This window comes from Pleurodeles waltl, chromosome 8 (assembly GCF_031143425.1).
Source record: "Pleurodeles waltl isolate 20211129_DDA chromosome 8, aPleWal1.hap1.20221129, whole genome shotgun sequence".
Taxonomy (NCBI): Eukaryota; Metazoa; Chordata; class Amphibia; order Caudata; family Salamandridae; genus Pleurodeles; species Pleurodeles waltl.
The window spans coordinates 1,170,036,768-1,170,055,470 of record NC_090447.1 but is presented as its reverse complement, the minus strand read 5'-3'; the positions used below and the strand labels follow the sequence as shown (position 1 = coordinate 1,170,055,470).

The 18,703-nt window shown below is 43.7% G+C and overlaps 1 protein-coding gene across 1 annotated transcript in view; it reads left to right on the top strand.

Annotated features, from left to right (window-relative positions):
• Positions 1–18,703, top strand: part of SLC25A30 (solute carrier family 25 member 30) — a 117,792-nt gene that overhangs the window by 58,901 nt on the left and 40,188 nt on the right. Inside the window, exon 5 of the mRNA XM_069203185.1 lies at positions 2,147–2,232. Coding sequence (XP_069059286.1) covers positions 2,147–2,232 — 86 coding nt within the window. The remainder of the gene's footprint in view (positions 1–2,146; positions 2,233–18,703) is intronic.

Genomic DNA, 18,703 nt, shown 5'->3' with positions numbered 1-18,703 from the left:
AAGAAAAATGAAGGAACAAAATAGTGGCGATTTGTGTATTTTATAATTTTCATATAAATTGGATACCAAGACCAGGGACACTGAAGTGGTACTAATGGAATATTCTCATAGTCTTTTTCTGTGCCAGGCAAGCCTTAATCATTCCCTTACTTTTAGAATTCGCTATCTCCAAGAAATATTTGATCAAAATAGTGGCATCAAAATGGGTTATTTAACATGATGTCCAAGGTCACATGACCTATCATTTTTTAAATTGTCTATTCTATTGCATGTACAATTAGTATTTCTTTTTTACTTTTACATCATTTTTCTTTCCTGCCCAGTAGAAACAGATTTTTGTCACATGATTGGATTTAGCAGGGTGAAAAAATCAAAAGTTAAGAGGATCTTACAGTCACAAGTTATAGAAAACGGAGCTAAATAAATTCCACAGGCTCACCCTGTAATGCTACTGCTCCTTTACATAAGGTTAACAGTATCAGTTGGACAGATAATGCCATCATTCTCAGGGAACTAAAACGGTGATAATATAATTAAAGCTTAGTCAATTACGATAATAAAGTGCCTGCACAGAAGCCATGAAATAACAACCATGGCAGGAAGTGCCCTCTGCTACCATAGAAGAAAAATCTGCAATACATTTCCCAAACTCTGCATGATTTATCACTCAAATCTGCTTTAAATATCTTAAAAAATATATAGTCGTGTTTCAAACATCCAGTCAGTTTCTGAAAATGCAGAACCTTTTCCATGAAATACAAAATGTTTAGTTTGGTTAAATAAGCTTGATTTTCCCCAAACAGCAGTTTGTCATCTTTATGGAAAAACTCAAGTATTTTATTACAAAGAGCCAGATTTTCATTTTGGTAAATTCATTTTTGGTCTCCTAAAATAAGCTTGTTGTTTTCACCAAGTACTTCTCTATAAAACTTTCACACATAGGCAGAGTCTATATTTCATGAATTATCGTCAAATACCATAATGTAAATCATTAAGAAACTATGTTTACATCTGGTATGTCAGAGATAGCCAGGGCTATGTAAAGAATATCTGCAACTGACATAGGTTGTCATGACTGATTGTTTCCACTTGCCCCACCAAGGTTCTTCCTTGTTAGCAAAGGAAGGAGGAATCGAGGAAGGAACTTACCTTAGTGAGGCCTAGTGCCTGCTGATAGCATGAGTCCTGGCCCTCTGTTTTCTTAATAACTCCCTTTAGCAGAAACTAAAGTGGTTAAATTGGAACCAGCTTGCATGCCATAAGGGGCCAGCTTCCACTCCAGTTTGTGCATTAAAGGTGTGCATGCAGCTGTACTGTGTAAACACATTGTACGTCAAAAATATATTTTACAAGAACTTTGAGAGGGATTTGGGGCCTGTCTAATTGTATTTATATAGCACTTACTACCCTCTGATGAGGTGTCCAAGCGCTTTTCAGCAAGTAGCACTCTACTCCGGAACCCAAAAGGATTAGTGGTAGATTAGTATGGGGAAATATGAGTATAGTATTAGTATAGGGAGGTATGTGTTAATTTGAGCGGAGGACATGCAAGTCTGTTAGTTGGATTGAAATAGAATAATGGAGGGATAGAAGAGGGAAGAATCCAGAAAGTGTTAATAGGGAGATCACAGTAGTAAGATGAGGTTTTGGAAGAGTAAAGGAGAGGTGGAGGAGGGAAGAGTCTGTAGAAAGGGATTAGGGAGATCAAAGTAGTACAATTTAGTTTCGGGATGAGCCAAAGGAAAGATACATGAGGGAGAATTTAGTGGGATTGTTTGGGAGATCATAATAGTAAACTGAGGGTTGGGTTGAGCCAGGAGGGGTAGACGAGGGAAGAATGTAGCAAGTGTTATTTTGGAGATTATAGTAGCGGAATGAGCTTTGGAATGAGTCAGAGTGGAGCTAGAGGATAGATTGATAGAGGTATAGGGTGAGACAGAGTAATGCATTGGAGAGTGATTTTTTTTTTTTACCTCTTTTATTACCCCTTTTTTTTTTTCTCTTGTACAGTAGGAGAGTAATAGTTGCTGAAATCATGAAATGGAGACAATTTTACAAAAATAGTGTGACAATATTGACGTGCTGTGTTTCATTTTATGTCGGACTTGCATATAGATTAATTCAGTATTTCTTTTTTGTGAGACAGATGAAACACTTATATTAAACGTGTGTTGTGGCATTCTTTCTGGTGTCATTTCCTCATGCATTGCCAATCCGACTGATGTTTTGAAGGTAAGAATGCTTTGGAAGTATTTATATTTTTTTTATCTGAACAACTGCAAGCTAAAACAAAATCTAATAAGCAATCTGGAAATTTTGCATTTGATTTGTTCTTTTTCTCAGGTAAACCGGATTTGACTTTAAAATGTTAATGTGTATCTGGCATGAAAAAAAAAAAAGCATTGCTTTTACGTATGTTAGTATGCAGACATCATCAATTAATGGTGAACCTATTTGTATAAAGTAGCTAGAGAGGCAAACATTTAAGCCTTTTTGTGCTGGAGTTGTTACACTTATCTCTACTAGAAGGTTTTGAAAGTTTTGCTATGAGGTTATTCAAAACTATTTCAGTCACTTTGCCTCTGTGCAGATTTTCTGCATATTCAAGGCTTAATATCAAGAGAGTGTTGTGCATCATGGGGAAGATGTATTTACTTCTTCATGAAAATTGCTTAATTCTGTGTGTATCGTGGTCAGATTGATATTAATCCACCTACTGAAAACCTTGAATGATAACCAGGAAATGTGCAAAGTGTTAAACTCCTTCGGTTTTTAAAATGTATTGTGGTAGAAACAGGTCCTAGTATAATATCCACCCAGAACTACAACATAGAACACAGAAACTTCAACTGCATCTGTCATGTTATAATGGAATAAAAGAGCTGGGATTTTGTGGTGGTGTAATACAGAGACCGCATGGGCCTTTTTTAGTTGCTCTCACAGCTTCTAGAGATGGAGCCAACTGATAGTGTACTATAAGAAAATGGAACAGATTTTGGGTGTGCTGTGGCCTATTGCACTATTCTCTCTTTGGTTTTGTGTCTCAAGCTTAATTCTTTAATACTGAATGAATGTTTGGTGACACAGTTACATGTTTCTGTCTATTTAGGTTGGCTTGTGTTAATCTTTAAAAAAATGTGCATGGAAATCCTGTATATCCTTGCAAAGTTTCTTGGTGATCGACATAAAACTCCTAGCAAGTTCTGGCAGAAATGGATGCTACCTAGTTCTGGCAGAAATGAATGCTACCTATGAGCAATAGTACTATGAAGCTGTGAAAGGGCTGTGGCCCTATTCTGTTTATATTTGAAATACCTTTTCAGATTTGATGTGTTGGTGCTGTGTTTTTCTCATTCAGGAGGCTCTTCTTTTTCCTGTTGGTTTTGTCTGTGGATGTTCTCCTCGAGTCAGGATTTCTTCTTTGAGCAATGAAGCTCTTTTCCAACCAAACAGTGCTTTTAGGAAGGCAGTAGAACTCCACAGAATTTACTTAACTACACCTGTCAGCCAAAATGGTTTCCTTAAATTTTGCATATACACTAGCATTGGGCATCTGGCTTGAATAGGATGTTGTTCTATGTTTGCCAGAAAAAAATGGGTACTAACCTATGCCTTATCTTTACTGCTTGTTTCGTACGTAAGTGCCACACGTTTAAAGGTGATATATGTGACTGGGTTTCCATAGTTTGTGTGTTTAACCACTAAATTGTGTTATGTATCTACGTTGCAAGAGAAACACTCCATACCACTGATTCTTTAGGCTCTGTATCTCCTGAATGCTACTACTGCTTATCAATGACCCCCGCAAAGGCGAGAGCTATTGGCTTTACCAATGCTTGTTATATTTTGAGCCTCAGGCTGCTGGTAAAGAGTTACCCCAGTAGCCCAAGGCATTTTATTTCTGAATGACGATCAAGGTGTATGGCTTGCTGACCTCATGAGTCTACAGAGTCAAAGTAAAAGGAGCCATTTGGCTCCTTTTACTTTCTCTGTGATGAGTGCTCTTCACAATGGCACATGTATCACTAGAAAGAGGAGAATGCACTTTTTAGTGGTACCTCTCCCAAGTGGATACCTGCATAGGAATTGCCACAGGAGGTCCTAACCCCAATTTGTTTCCCCCGAAGAATTACAAAAGCCTGAGAATAAAAAATAAAAAAAACTCCTAGCATTGGGCTATTCCTTCCCAAACAGTCTTTCTCCCCTGACATATTGGTGTGTGCTTAGGAGGTGGGGGGGGGGGGGGGGGAAATACCTCAAATCCTCCCTCCCAAGGCTTCAGACGCAGACTAGTCATCAGAGATTCTTATTTTTATAACCAGAATGTGGTGGAGTGGGGGTGAGGGTAGACCAAACTGGCATTGGTTAACAGCCTACCCTAATGGCCCCAACGTTCCTTCTGCCCCTACACCCCTAAGGGGAGATTGAAGCATTTACTCTCTTGGGAGCAGAAAGACCACTGGGTATTTTCTTTTATGGGGTATGAGCTAGCTTGTCTTGGCAGTCCCAGGATGTGCAACCTGGATACCCTGTTCTGTTTCTCACTGTTTATCTGATGGTCTGGTGAACGTCCTAGCTCCCAGAAAAAGCAAATAGGTGGTATACACCCTAACCTCTCCATCCACAGGGTTTGAAAGTCCACCAGATGGCCAGGGGTAAAAACATTGCAATTGAAGTTGCAAAGGTGCTCCTAAAACAGAGGCACCAGAGAGGTAGTTCTCATGAAGTCTTTTTACAGTTAGGGAATGATTTGGTTTAGATAGTAAATCATTTCTACAATAAAAAGGATTGGATGGATGTTAAGGCCTGCTATTCACCCTCCCTAACCAGTAATGCAAATAAAACTAGAATATGGGCCTGACAGTTCAGTATTTCTGCTAATGAAGATTGCTTATTTGTGTTTGTTGAAGTGTGACCCTTATGATTGTGACTGTGTGGAGAAACAGTGTTCTCTTTAAAAGAACAGGCTGGCCTCTCCCACCTAGGGAGAGTGTTTGAGCTTCTCATCCAGGTTCATTTATATGGACTTTGGAGGTCTGCAGAGTTGGTCTAAAGCTCTCTGGAGTCCCTATGAGATAAGCCATGGTGCTCTGGCATACTAGTTTAAAAAGCATTCTGGTAGTAATGATATGTTGTATGCTCTGACATCGTAGGGGAGTCTGTGTGACCAATCGGAAAGAAGGGTTAAAATTACCTAACTGGTGAGAGATGGTCTAAAAGAAGGTATGTGTTTTGTCTATCGCTGGTGGTAAATATGTTTTTCCTCCAGGGGAACTTCATTATTTGTCATAAGCACTGAATAATCCCACCTATGTCCACCAAAAGCACCAGCATCAAAGACCCTGTAAATCAACAAAAGGAAAAGGTTGACAACAAACATCAGCTTCTGCTGGGGAGCCAGCCAAACAGTTGCCCCCTTCCTAGCCATTTTCCTTTCGCTACTCCCGTAGGAGGATGCATCATCCGCCATTGCGACAAGTGGAGCAAAATTACATCTGACAAATGAGTGTTAAATATTGAGCTGATTGGCTAATCTCTGAGGTTGCGATTATCGTCCTTATCCATTCCTCCAAAGAAGACTTCTCAGTACCATCTGGAGTTTCTTAATTTGCAAGCCTGCATTTTTTGATCAAAAAAGCAGTGAAACCAGTCCCTCCATCACAGAAAGATAAAGTAGTTTACTTCAGTATTGGAAATTCCATAGATTAAAATGCTTGAATCATTCCTCATCGTCGAGATAGGAGTCGTATGGTACCTTAGAAAAGCAATGCAATGATAGGTATAGACCATAAAGGGCACTATGCCTTTCAGGGTAGTACCAACTTATAGTCATTTTTAAAACAGAGACTATACTTAAATCTTAACCAATCAAGTTGCACGACCCTGTAGACACTCCTGTGAGAAACCTCAGTCCCTTCGATTTTCTACCAGATGTTGTGTGAGGGAGTCTCCACCCAGTCATTCCAGAAGATTTTTAGGACTATATCTCCAGATACTTTTACATCTACATCGCTATACGCTTCAGTATCTTTTCCCTTGCTTCAAATCTCACTTTTACCATGTCAAACAGCAAAGAAAGGGCTATTCTGACCCTGTGGCTCCTGTGATAAAAAGAGGCTTTACTCTGATGACCCTCATCAAGGCTGCATACACTTAATGTATCCATCAGACAAGGCCAGTGACTTCAAGGTGTGCCATACCTTTTCAGCCAGAACTTTAAAAGACCTTTAAGGGAGACTGTTGTTATGGCTTCAGAAGCTAAATCCAGAATAGAACCTCTCTGAGGATGAGGGCAGTGAGGAATCTTCATCTTCCTCAGGGAAGTCTTGCAAGAGAGAAAGAGTTCCCATTCTCACTCTTCTCAGGAGCCACTGATAATCCTCCACAAAGACCTCTCATGAGTCTCACAGGGAGCGCAGCCCATCTAAGTCTCCACTGGAAGGAGAGTTCTCTTCAAGGCAAAATGAAAAAGTTACAGCTTCCTCCTCAACAACACTTCAAAAAACATTGTCTGACCCACCTACACCTCTGCCTAAGGTACTTCACAATTTAAAAAAAACATCTGCATAGTTGATAGAAAGTTCATCGAGTTTCTCACCGTCAGTGAGAAAATCGGTCAGCATCGTTGATGACCAAAGCAACCACTGCCTCCACTACCAGCACAGTATCCACATTATCAATGGCCATGACCTTCTCGACAACTACATCATCGTCGACGAGCCAAACACAATGTTATCCAGCTGAAGATTGTTCTAGCCATGTCAAGGACAACCTAGACGATGGCACCACAGTCGACGGTGACGACCCTTGTGTCGTCGACGAGGACGCTCCCATTGACAATGACACCCCCGTCGATGAAGACCTCGCCAATCGATGTCAGCTTTCATAACGTAGACGCTGAAAATACCATTTACAGTCTTGATAACATCCTTGTCGAAGATCCCCCAAGTTTCCAAGTAAGATGTCCGCATTACTGCCTTCTCATTTTCTAGCTGAAGATGACTCTGATGTCGATGGCCCCTGTGGAATTACGCACAGCCCATCTGAGTTGTACTTCAAATGCCAACAGGATGACGAAGAAGAGGAGTACTATGACCAGAGCTACTATGCTCTTCCAAAGTAACTCCATCAGCAATGCCAAGAAGAAATGCATTGTCGTCCTTCATCATTGGTGACCTGCAGTTCATGCCTACTGACTATAGAAGATGTTTCCTTCTAACATCACCTTCCAGAAGACCAGTTTCTTCACCGGCTAAGTCTCCACTGATCCAGCCTTCAACCACACAGGCTCCACAGCCTCCACCTTTACCCCCATCATCCTGGCACACCCACAGACGATTCCTCTCTAGGATCCCACATCCTCGGAGGATGATATGGAAGAAGGTGAACTCCCTAAAACTCAGGCTGAGTGGGACAATTAAGTGATACCAATGCCATCATTGCCAACACTGCCTCCTGTGGATTCCCCTCCGGGAGATATTGAAGGTTTTCATAACCTTCTTCAGAGGGCAACAAAAAGATTTGACTGGCCAATGCCCACAAAACAGACTGTTTCTTGTACAACTTTAAAGGCCCTTTTATAAGAGCATCAGGGCTATGCCCATTATTGACTATATCTGGAACAGAGAATAAAGGTAATGAAACCTCCAGCTTGAGTAGCAGCGGTGTTACCACGACTTGACAAGAAGTACAAGGCTCCAAAAGATGCTCCTCCATGTCTCATTGGGCTACCCAAGTCTGTTGTCACACTGGCAGCCCAGTGTCAGTCCAAAAACCCTTTGGCACCTCTATCAGCGCCTCCAGACAAAGAGGGTAGGCACCTTGACAACATCAGGAAAAGGTTTTCGTCCATGTCAGTACTCACAGTAAGGGCAGCAAACTTGTTAGAGGTTCTTGGGAGGTACGACAACCAGATATGGTTGGACATTGCACCATACCTCGACAAGTTACCCAAAGATGTAAAAGTGGAGGCTAAGAAAGTATTGCAGGAGGAATAGCTCACATTGTCTGAAATCCTAGATTGTGCCACAGACATCGCCAGTACCAGCCTCAGACAGCTAGCAGTTTGGAGCAGTTCTCAGGCATCCAGTCTGGTTCAAAGTTACCTGTTTTCGGCCTTTATCCTGTTATACAGAAAAATTCCCTTTTGAGACGCTTGAGGAAGCAGACAACTCTCCTATAGAGGTGGCTGCCAGCAGTATTGATACCCCACATATTCATTATCCTCTCAGCAGTTTCGCCCCAATACCCACAAAGGCAGCCTATAATAGACCCCTTCCAAATGGAATATTGGGGCGCCAAGGAAAGGATACTGACTGCTGTCAATGGCCTTTTGCAGGCACTGGCTACCTACCTGCCTTCTCCATCTTGGCTTGGAGGGAGAATAACCAATCACTTGCAAAGCTGGCAAAAAATAACCAACCAATGGGTCGTAGACTTTGTTGAATTCCGCCATATATTAGAATTCGTCCACACCTCTTCCAACCCCGCCTCAACCATCCATGCAAAAACATCAGCAACTCCTCATGTGGGAGGTCAAAACCATGCTCCAAAAAGGAGCCATAGGGAGAGTTCTGGTGGCACAGAGAGAAAAAGGCTTTTATTCCTGTTTCTTCTTGATCCGAAGAAGTTAAGGCAGTGGAGATCAATTCTAGATGTGAGAAACCTAAACACATATCTCAAAAAAACAATCCTTCTGCATGGTAACACTGCAGAACATACTGCAGCTCCTAAACCAAGGAGACTTTGGCATCCCTTGATCCCCAAGATGTGTATTTTCATATTCCCCCACCTAAAACAGAGGAAATTTCTAAGATTGACATTAGCTGGCAGCCACTATCAATTCAGAATGCTCACATTTGGCCTGAAAACCACCCCTTGTATCTTCACAAAGTGCCTTGCACCTTTAGAAGCCTTTCTGAGACAACACAAGCATTAAGTGTTCCCTTATCTTGACAACTGGTTGGTCAAGGCCCCTTCCAGTCAGCCTGCACAAGTGTCAACAACCGCCTGCATGAATCTCTTCAGAGAGCTATGCGTCACCCAGAGAAGTCTACTCTTTATCCATCACAAAACATAACATTTTTTTGGGGCACGCTGGATACAACGCTCACCAAAGTGTACCCCACACCAGAAAGGAAACTAAAATTGATCACTCTGGCAAAAAAACACACGCACACCTTGTTCTACGCAAGCTGGTAACCCCAGTCAGGGTCATGGGGAGATGCATTTTCCATTGCATGGTCCAGAATCTTTGCCTTTCCTCCCAAGGGTCCTCATGAAAATGAAGTCTGAACCATGCAAGATAATTCTCATAGCACCAACATGGCCACACCAGAATCAGTTCACTGAGTTACTCCTCCTCTCAGAGGAGCGACCCATTCAGCTGAAGCCATCCCCTTCTCTGCTGACAAAGAGACAGGGCCAAGGTCTGCCTCCAGACCCCAAGTCACCTTGTTTGTCAGCCTGGCACCTGAATTCCACAATTCCCAGCATCTAGTGATTCCATCAGACTGCAGAGACAAACGAGCTAGAGAGCGGCCAGACAATATGTTGGACTTGGCCTGTTTTGCAGTGTTATCCCAAACTTTTTGCCTTCTTACTCCTATTTTTTCTGACCTGTTTTTGTTGGCTTTAGGACTCTGGGCACTTTACTACTGCTAACCAGTAATAAAGTGCATATGATCTCTGTCTAAAATGTATTGGTGATTGGTTTATCCTTGATTGGCATATTTGATTTACTAGTAGGTCTCTAGTACAGTGCACCATGTGTGCCCAGGGACTGTAAATCAAATGCCTGCAGCACTGATTGCGCCACCTACATGAGTAGCCGAGTAAACATGTCTCAGACCTGCCACTGCAGTGTCTGTGTGGGCAGTTTTAAACTACCATTTCGACCTGGCCCAAACCATCCCTTTTACTACATGTATGTTACCCTTAAGGTAGGCCCAAGGCAGTCCCATGGGCAGGATGTAGTGTATTTAAAAGGTAGGACATGTACTGGTGTGCTTTTCATTTCCTGATAGTGAAATACTGCTAAATTCAGTTTTCACTATTGCAAGGACTCGCTCTCCCATAGGGTACCATGCGGATTACCTTGAAAGATCTGAGTGTAATTTCCCATTGGTAGCAGATAGAGATGTGGAGTTTGGGGTCTCTGAACTAAAAAATACAGCTTTTGGTGAAGTTGGTTTTTGCATTGTAAGTTTGAAAATGCCACGTCTGGGCATACCCTTCCCACTTAGGGCAACTTTAGCAACACAAAAGGATGATGGACGGAGTGTTGAACAATGGGTCCTGGGCTCACTATGCTACTGGATTCAAGCTAGCCTGGCTGATGAAGGGTTAAACCCTGAAACCGGTCCAAGGATGCTTGTTTCCGGTCTGGGGAGGACCTGGCCTGGCAGTTCGGGCCGGACTGTTCCCATGAGGAACAGGGTCAACACTGATTTGCATATGGCTGGGTCTAAACTGGGGTGGCATGGTGAGCAAAAGAACGATGGATTAAACCCAGATCTGTGACTGGGGTTGAATGTTTGATTGGTTCCGCATTCCGTCCATCATTTGTTTTGCTTTGCTTTTGATGCCATAAGTGCGCCGGGTATGCCCAGACGTGGGTCTCGGGTTCACTATGCCACTGGATTCAAGCTAGCCTGGCTGATGAAGGTTGAAACCCTGAAACCGGTCCCAGGATGCTTGTTTCCAGTCCAGTGAGGACCTGGCAGTTCAGGCCAGACTGTTCCCATGAGGAACAGGGTCAAGACTGATTTGCAAAGGGCCGGGTCTAAACTGGGGTGGCATGGTGAGCAAAAGAACAATGGATTAAACCCAGATCTGTGACTGGGGGTGAATGTTTGATTGGTTCCGCATTCCGTCCATCATTTGTGTTTATTTGTGTTTTGCTTTACTTTTAGAAAGAAGGCATTTTCTTGCTTAACCGTTCTATGCTTTGCCTGTCCATGAAATACATATCTGGGTCAGGATGACTGTTGGGCTGTTTGTGCATTCACTCTAGACTGTCACACAAAGGTAGCTGAGGTGTGCCCTGCATATCCTGGTGGGTCTTCCTGAGCTAGAGTGGTATGAGAAGCTGACACTTGCACCTGAATAGGGCTGTACCTGTCCTTACGCAAAGCAATCTCCAACCCCCTGGAGTGAGTCTGGTCCAGGGCAGGAAAGACAGGGGCTTGTGCACTACAAAGACTTCTCTTTGAAGTTTGCCTACTTTAAAGACAGAAATGCGTTTAAGTACTGGACCTCTGACACCACAAAGTTAGAACACTTCTGAACTGAGGGAATTTTGCCAGGAAGAAGAGCTGGGTGCTATAGGAGGGACTGCCACGCTGCCTGTTGCTCTGCTGTGCTGACCTACTGCTCCAGTCCTGGGAATGAAAAGACTGGACTTTGCTTTCTACATTCTGCTTCTCCAAGGGCATGAACTGTGCTTGCCTCCTGTTAATAAGTCTCAGGGACATCAAAGACTTCATCTGCCATGGCTTGGGCTCTTCTGCTGAGAGTCCTGACTTGCCAAGTGGTGTCAATTCCAGTCCCTGGGCCCTTGGAAGTGTAAGCTGGTGACCTGAAGGCGAAAATCCATGCACTGAGGTTGAAAAATTGACACAGCGGCTGTTTCGCGGTTGCAGTATTGACGCAGTGCTTGTTTCGCCGCAGCTCCATCCTCACAACACATCTTGATTTTCCCTGGGCATCAGTTTCTCATCAACCCCCCCACCCCCCTGTACCGCAGTAAAGAACTGAGGCTGCGTGTCCGGAAATCAGCATATCGCCTTTCCTGCAAAGAAAGAATCGATGAATCATCTCCCCTGCGCAGTAAGGAACCGGTGCATCGCTTTGTATTTTCTGCACCTCACCTCCCTTGCGGCCTGCATCACCTTTGTTTTTTATGCATCCCAGGTACTTTGTGCTAAAAAGATAAAACCATTGATTGCTATTGACTAAGACTCATGTAAACATTCAAAAAGTGATATCTTTAATTGTGTATGTTGGATTTTTGTCATTTTGGTCTTGTTTTAATCAGACAAACATTGGCTATTTCTCTAAACTTGTGTGGAGTACTTTTGTGGTGTTTTCACTATGTTACTGTGTGTGTGTTTGTGTGTGTGGGTGTGTGACCAAAAACTTTACACATTGCCTCTGAGATAAGCCTGACTGCTCGTGCCAGGCTACCCAGGGGGTGAGCAGGGATTATCTTAGCTGTGTGACTCCTCTGCCCTGACTAGAGTGAGAGTCCCTACTTGGACAGGATGCAAACCACTGCCAACTAGAGACCCCATTTCTACCACATTACTAATAAATCCTTTCAACTCAACTGGAAAAGGTTTTGCATGTGGTGCCAAAGGGCTTAGGTACATCCTCTTTCCTCCTCACTGGAAGGGGATCTCCCACCTCACCATCATTATGGTGTACTAGACTAATTAAACAATTCCTCAAAGGATTATTCAGGACGTTCCCACTGGTGAGGCCTCCTCCTCCGTTTTGGCAGATCAACACTGTACTTTCACAGCTAATGAAGGTTCTCTTTGAACCCATCCACAAAGCAGATATCATATTTCTATCCTAGAAGATAGCTCTCCTCCTGGCCTTAACCTCAGCCAGAAGAGTAGGTGAAATACAGGCTTCCACCATTCAGGAGACTTTCCTCCGATTCGGGGACAATAGGGTTATTTCCTGCACAAACCCTAAATTCATTCCTAAAGTCCCATTGGACTTTCACCTTAATGAACCACTGGTTCTCGGGTCTTTTTTTCCGAACCCTAAGACAAGAGTTGAATGAGCATTACATTCTTTAGACGTCAAAAGGTGCTTAAACTTCTATGTGGACAAAACGAAGAGCTTTCGCAGAGCCAATCAACCATTTGTAGCATACAACACTCCAAGAAAAGAAAAGCATCTCTAGATGGATATTGAGTGGCATTGAGCAATTCTGTCATTAGAAGGCTGGCAGACCATTAAGCACAACGGTGAGTTCTCGCTCGACAACAACTGTCTCTGCTTCAATGGTGTTGTTTGCCGGTCTGTCCCTCCCAGAAATCTGCCGAGCAGCAACCTGGAAAAATAGACACACCTTTAGGCAGCACTACTGCTTGGAGTCTGCAGTTCAGTGATGCAGCAGTGCCACAAGCGGTGTTTTAACATCCTTTCAAATGAAGGTGAGCTGTCTCCCTCGTTCGTGCCAACTTCTTGCCGGTTATGCACATTTTACTTGATATTTGTATGTATACTGTTTTCTTCTCAATGGATATGTTTGATTTTGTAGAAAAATGCTTTTCATTGCTGTTTAATCTGATTCAAGCATGTGAATCTATGAAAGTTCCAATACTGGAGTCATAAATTAAGGGCCATATTCATCATTATTCCAAGTCGACCGATTTATATTGAGGCAGGTCGCAATTTGCGACCCATTAGGGCACACAAAAATTACAGGGATGGTGGCCTGCTGGGCTCAGCAGACTTCCATGTCTGTGATTGCTTTTAAATAAAGCAATCTTTCTTTTTTTTGTTAATGCAGCGCATTTTCCTTACAGGAAAACAGGATGCATTTAAAAAAAAAAGAAAAATGGGAAGTTTTCTTCTCATTTTTTAAGAGTAGGCAGTGGTTTGTGGGATCACTGCCTGGTCTTAAAAAAAAAATAGTTTTCACTACCATTCACAAAGGGGAAGGGGTCTTGAAGTAGGTGGTAAAATGCAAATGTTTTGTGACCACATTTCGGTCTCAAAACATTCATACATACCACTGCGATTCAATATTGGGGAAGGACACCCTTGACACGCCCTTTCCGAATACCAAATCTGTATGTATGCTCAATTCCAAATTGCGATTCAGTAACATGTTACTGAATCGTAAATTGTAATTCATAGATACCAGAATAAATTTTTGCAGTCGCACTGACTGGCATTACGTGCCCCCTTCCCCCAAGATTGCAGCTCCTGCCCTCCTCCCCTACCCTCTGTGTTCCGAGTCCACACACCAGCCCTCTCCCTTCTGCCCTGCATGGTTCGATGGGCTGCCACTGCCCTCCATTTAGCTTGATATCCCTGCCCACTCCTCCTGCCCTTCGTTGCCCAGTTCTCTGCTCCATCATTGCACTCCTGCTTGGCCTCTGTGCTTAGCTTGCTGCCCCTACCGTCCTTCTCCCTGCTCGCCATGTGCATACCCCAGCTACCTCCTTTTTACCCACCATGTTCCATGGACCTGTCACAGCTCCTCCTATCTATTGAGTGTTCTGTTGAGCTACCTTTTCCCATGCCACCTGCCTAGCATGGTCAGATGGCTGCCGCTTATCCCTGCCACCTCCACCCTGCCTGTCTCAGTTCCATGCCTCTATTCCCTCCCTCCTCTACTCTATGGTCCATTTTGCTGCCACTCCCTTCTGCCCTCCATGCTGTTGTGCTGGAACTACTCATCTTGCTGGGCCTGCGTGGTTTGTTGTGAGGCCCATTCCCTTGCCCTCTCTTGTCTGTGTCCAGCCCCTACCCCTCCCTTCCTGTCCTCGATGGTACTTTGTGCATGTCCTTCCCTCTTGCCCTCCATAGCCGTTGTGATGCCTCTAACCCTTCCGCTTTCCATGCATGGTCTTCTGTGCTGCTGCAGCCACTCCCATCTGCCCAGTGTGGTAATCTTACCGCCCATGAACCCTTCCACCTTCCCGCCGTTGGCTCTATGTATGCCCATTATAGTCTCACTGTTGCTGTCCATGGTCAACTTGCTGCTCCTGCCCTGCCCCCTTGCTCCCTGTTTTCCATGTGCAGGCCTCTATCCCTTCCCTCCTGCCTTGTCTGGTCCATTGTTGTGCCCCTGCACCCTCCTTCCTGCCTTTCATGAGCCGTTATGCTACAACTGTCCCTCCTGTCTGTCCGGTATGGTCAGCTCGCAGCCCTTACCTCTTTGCCCTCTGCTCTCTGATTTCCCTGTGCATGGCCCTGTCCCCTTCCTCTTGCTTTTCATGGTCCGTTGTGATGCAGTACCGTCCAGCTTGACCTGTGTGGTGTATTGTGCTGAAGCAACCCCTGACGTCTGCCCTATAAGGTCAGTTTGTTGCCACTGCCCATCTCCCTCCTACCCTCTGCTATCCGAGCCCATGTTCCTACCCCTTTCCCTCCGGCCTCCGTGATCGAGTGCACCATACTTCTCAACATTTTGAACTTGGCAAGACAGTTATTTTGAAAAAAACAAACCTGGGGAATTGATTTTTTCCCCATTGACTTACATTGAAAAAAAGAGGATTTTAGGCAGGAGACAGATATAATAAGGCCCTTTTGCACTTAAAAATATCGGGAGTCTCCTGCCTGAATCGGGTCTGTTGGCAGGTATGGTTGTGCTACCACTGCCTCTTTTTTTTTTTTTGCCCGCAAAGGTCTGTTGTATTGCCAGCGCCTCTCTTGCCTGTCCTGCATGGTTGGTTTGTTGCCCCTGCCCCACTTTCCCTTGCCCTCCTGGTCCATTGTGCTGCCACTGCCCCTCCCACCTACCCAGCGTGGTCAACTTGTTGCCTCTATCCTCCTCCCTCCTTTCAGTTTTCCACTTCAATTCCATGAAGATGGCGTTCAGATGTGCCACACGTTTGGCATAAATTAAGAATGTTAGGACTGTAGTTGATCATTAGAACACTCTAGTAAAACTGCTGCTCACCAAGGAGTAAATTGGCACTCTGCTGCTGGTGTTGAAAGTGTATGTTTCAGTCTGCATGTCAGAATGGTTTAATGAAATAGAAGGGGAAGATATTTGAGAACTCACTTAAAGCATGTCCTATTTTTTCTTTCTACAGCGCTAAACATCATTTCTATGATGAAATGAACCCTCATTTCTAAATTCATGTTTTAAGTTTTACCAGTTTGATTCAATCAGGATGGCTTCACTTGTGCCACACTTTTGGCATGAGTAAGACTGTTAGCACTCTAGTTGTCCTTTAGAACACTTTAGGAGGCTGCAGAAAAACACGAGGAAATCAACTGACAGGCTACTCCTGTTGAAAGTACAATTTTTGCTGAGAATGTCAGACTTCATTCTCTTGTGACTGGGAAAGATAGTGTGAATTTACAGAAAATAAGCTCTCATTTTAGCTTCTGGAGCACCTTCCATAACCTATATGGGGAAAAACATGAGAAAAGTTTTCTTCAAACATGATTCATGAAACCCCAGCAGAAGGCTTTTTCACAGGGTAAAATCACCTCCGAACACACCACAATTCCTAAAATCAGTATGGAAACCATAAAAAAAAAAGAAAGAAAGAAAAAGATTGATATTGAAATTAAAATCTGTTATCACCCTTTATATATTTTCCTTTTTGTAACCCTCAAAACCTGCCATTCACTACAATGCATTTCAATGGGGTGCTATTAAGTATATTGGTCCCAAGTCGGCTGCCACCACTTCCTGGTTTAAGTGTTGGTAGCCAATCATATCTCACCATGAGATCTGTGCTTAGGCTCTTTCCAGATATTTATGTTTCTTTTTCCTTTAGTAACTCCAAAACTACTGAACAGATTTACAGCAAATAACAAAAAGCACGGTCTGCACTCTAAATTTGGACGTGTTTCCTCTCTTTTCGATTTGGAAAAACTTTAGAAAACCTTCCTTTTCGTCAGTATCATTTCAATCGTGTTCTCCATCTAGCATCGAACCGGTAGTACCTTCGGAAACTTACTTTTGTTTCCCCTTCAGGGCTCGCGCCCCCAACTCAGGCCTTCTCTTGCCTACCGCGTGGAAAGCCTGATGGATCGGACTCCATTCCAATTCTGCCCTCGGTGCCACGCGAAGTACCCCTATACAGACCAGTACTTGGTTTGTAACTTGTGCCATTCTCCAGACCATCGGGAGGAAAACTGTGAGACCTGTCAATCGTTTCGTTCAAAAAAGACTCTCAGAGATCGCAGAGCCTAAAGACTTGAAATGGCGTCGAAAAGCAGTGAACATCTTGACGTCACTGAAGAAGAGTAGGCGCAGACAGCAGTTTCTATCCAAGACACAGACTCCGAACAGGAATCAGAGGACGACAGACCCATCACAGCTGGCCAGCATGTGAGTACGTCTTTCCCTGCACCCCTACACAAAAACATTCTAAGGCCTTGGGCACACCACTGCCGGAAGGCCATGGTTCGGCCCGGAAAAAGACTGTTGGAGACCGGCCTTTGGGATCAGGGCCGAAAAAGGCCACTCCTCCGTCCGCTTCGAAGTCGAGTACAACTATAAATGGCTCCATTTCGGACTCCAGAAGGAAACCATAAGTTTCGGAGTCGAAAATTCGAAAGTCGGCTTCAGAGCCGAGACCTTCCACAACATTTTAGGAACTGAAAAAACAACAATCTTCGGAACTGAAGAAGACATCATATACAGAGGAGCAAGGACTTTCCAAGAAATTAAGAGAAAGCCATAAAACCTCTGAGGAAGAGTCGGACATTGAGCCCATTCTACAAATTATGGATGAGAGACCATCTAGGATACACATCCATAAAGAGATAGGAAGGATTGTTACTGCACCTCCTTTAAAAACAAAAAGGAAGCTGGCTTTCCAAGAGGAACTGGACACTGTACAGCCACCAACTGAGGTGCAAAAGGATAAGCCAATACCTCCTCATACTTCTCCTCCTCATTCTCCACAACTATCTGCCTCCCCCGCACCAGCCCTCCACCAATGCCTTCTCCAACACACTATTTTTATTCACAAGAAGACATAGTAGACCCATGGGATTTTTATGACCCTGATCCCATCCCAGATAATGACCCAGATACTTACCCATCCAAACCATCTCCACCTGAGGATACCACAGTACACAACCAGGTCATAGCCAGGGCTGCAGCTTGTTATGGGGTAACAATGCATTCAGAGCCATTGGAAGAAGATTTTTTATTTAAGGAGCGTTAACACAGCCATCACAATCAGAAGACATGCATGGCTACGCTCCTCTGGTTTTAAACCAGAAATTCAACAGGCTGTGCTTAACATGCCTTTTGATAAAAAGCACCTCTTTGGCCCAGAAGTAAACACTACAATTAAGAAAAGACTCGGCTACAGCAAAAGCAATGGGTGCTTTGTACACCACACCATATATAGGGGGTCATTTCGCAGGCCTCAGTTTCGAGGAGGTTTTAAAGCACAATCCTCCGAGGCTTCTACCTCACAAACAAGGCAACCATATCAAACCCAGTATCAGCGAGGTGGGTTTATAGGAACATATAGAGGTCAATACTCTAGAAATAGAGGTAAATTCCAAACCTCTAAACAACCAACAACACAACCAAAGCAGTGACATCCTTTCCTCCCTTCCACTCCATACATCTCCTGTGGTGGGAAGACTACAGCAGTTCCACTCTCATTGGCAAAATATCACCACAGACAACTGGGTATTATCAATTATCCGCAATGGCTATTGCCTAGAATTGATAAACACCCTTCCAAATATTCCACCAAGATATCACAAGTTATCCCCAGAACATACAGTTTTGTTACAAGAGGTTCAATCTCTATTACTCAAACAAGCAATAGAATTAGTTCCACAGTCCCAACAAGGAACAGGCATATGCTCACTATACTTCCTAATTCCCCAAAAAGATGGCACCCTCAGGCCAATATTAGACCTCAGGCCCCTCAAATTTTACATCTTGTCAGAACATTTTCACATGGTAACTCTGCAAGATGTTAGTCCACTGCTACAAAAACAAGATTTTATGACTGCTCTACACCTC